General features: G+C 36.0%; 1 protein-coding gene across 1 annotated transcript in view; it reads left to right on the top strand.

Annotated features, from left to right (window-relative positions):
- Nucleotides 1-1240, top strand: part of Agpat5 (1-acylglycerol-3-phosphate O-acyltransferase 5) — a 40819-nt gene that overhangs the window by 26744 nt on the left and 12835 nt on the right. Inside the window, exon 4 of the mRNA XM_005366226.2 lies at nt 944-1033. Coding sequence (XP_005366283.1) covers nt 944-1033 — 90 coding nt within the window. The remainder of the gene's footprint in view (nt 1-943; nt 1034-1240) is intronic.

The following is a 1240-nucleotide window of genomic DNA, read 5'->3' as shown; positions in this document are numbered from 1 at the left end:
CTGGCCAGTGGCCTCTTTTATTTATTTATTATTTTTAATTTACTTTATGTGGTTGGGTGTCTTGTATATATGTATTCTTTATGATCATGGAGGTCAGAAGAAGATGCTAGATCCTCTGCAACTGGGTTAGAGATAGTTGTAACCATATGGTGCTGGGAACTGAATCCAGGTCCTCTGAAGGAGCAGCAAGTGCTCTTATCCATTGAGCCATCTTTCTAGTCCTGGGAGTGTGGACATTTTAAAGATACTTTTAATTAACTTTGTTTGAAATCAGTGAGTTAAGATCCATCACAAAAAAGTTGTTGTATTAAATCTTTTAAAGAAAGAAAATTTTAACTCCTGACAAAATTGTGTATTTTTTTCAGCACAGTGCAACACATAGTCTTATTCAGGTTCTGTAGAAATAGAGTTTTCTGTAATCGGAGACTGTTCTATGGTTTCCTGGCCACCCAGACCTGAATAATCACACAAAAACTTCATTAATCGCAGCACTGTTTGGCCAACAACTTAGCCATATTTTTAGCTAGCTCTTATATCTTAAATGAACCCATTTCTTTTAATCTGTGTATCACCACGAGGCTGTGGCTTACCAGAAAGGTTCTGACGTCTTTTCCTTCAGCAGCTACATGGCATCTCCCTGACTCCACCTTCTTTCTCTCTGCATTCAGTTTAGTTTTTCCTCCTAGCTCTATTCTGCCCTGCAATAGGTCAAAGCAGCTTCTTTATTAGCCAATGGTAATAAAACATATTCACAGATACAGAGGGGATTCCCACATCAATTTTTGTGGAATTGTATAGATGGTGATACTTAAATATTAACTGTAGCTTGAGTTCTGAAATGTAGGTTTATTCCTTACTCGTTGGGAGTAAAGTTGCCTTTTTGATGACTATGACAATTAGTTATTTAAAGAGTAATTGCTTCTTTTTCTTTTTTATGTACCAGCATGGAGGAATTTATGTAAAACGAAGTGCCAAATTTAATGAGAAAGAAATGAGAAACATGCTTCAGAGCTACGTGAATGCAGGAACACCAGTAAGCGTGCCTGTTTCCATTCCTCAACTCAGTTTGCTATTTAAGAACTTAAAAATCTCAGTCATTTAAAAAACATATTACCACATGTGGAATAACTCATTCAGAGTTTTGTTGAGATAAACTGTCCTTTTAGCTGTCAGGAAAGATTGCTACTAATGATTTTAAGCTTTTTTCCTAGTGTTTTGGGGTTTCTTTCTTTCTTTCTTT

This window comes from Microtus ochrogaster, unplaced genomic scaffold (genome assembly GCF_000317375.1).
Source record: "Microtus ochrogaster isolate Prairie Vole_2 unplaced genomic scaffold, MicOch1.0 UNK7, whole genome shotgun sequence".
Lineage (NCBI taxonomy): Eukaryota > Metazoa > Chordata > Mammalia > Rodentia > Cricetidae > Microtus > Microtus ochrogaster.
This window is presented reverse-complemented; position numbering and strand designations above follow the sequence as displayed.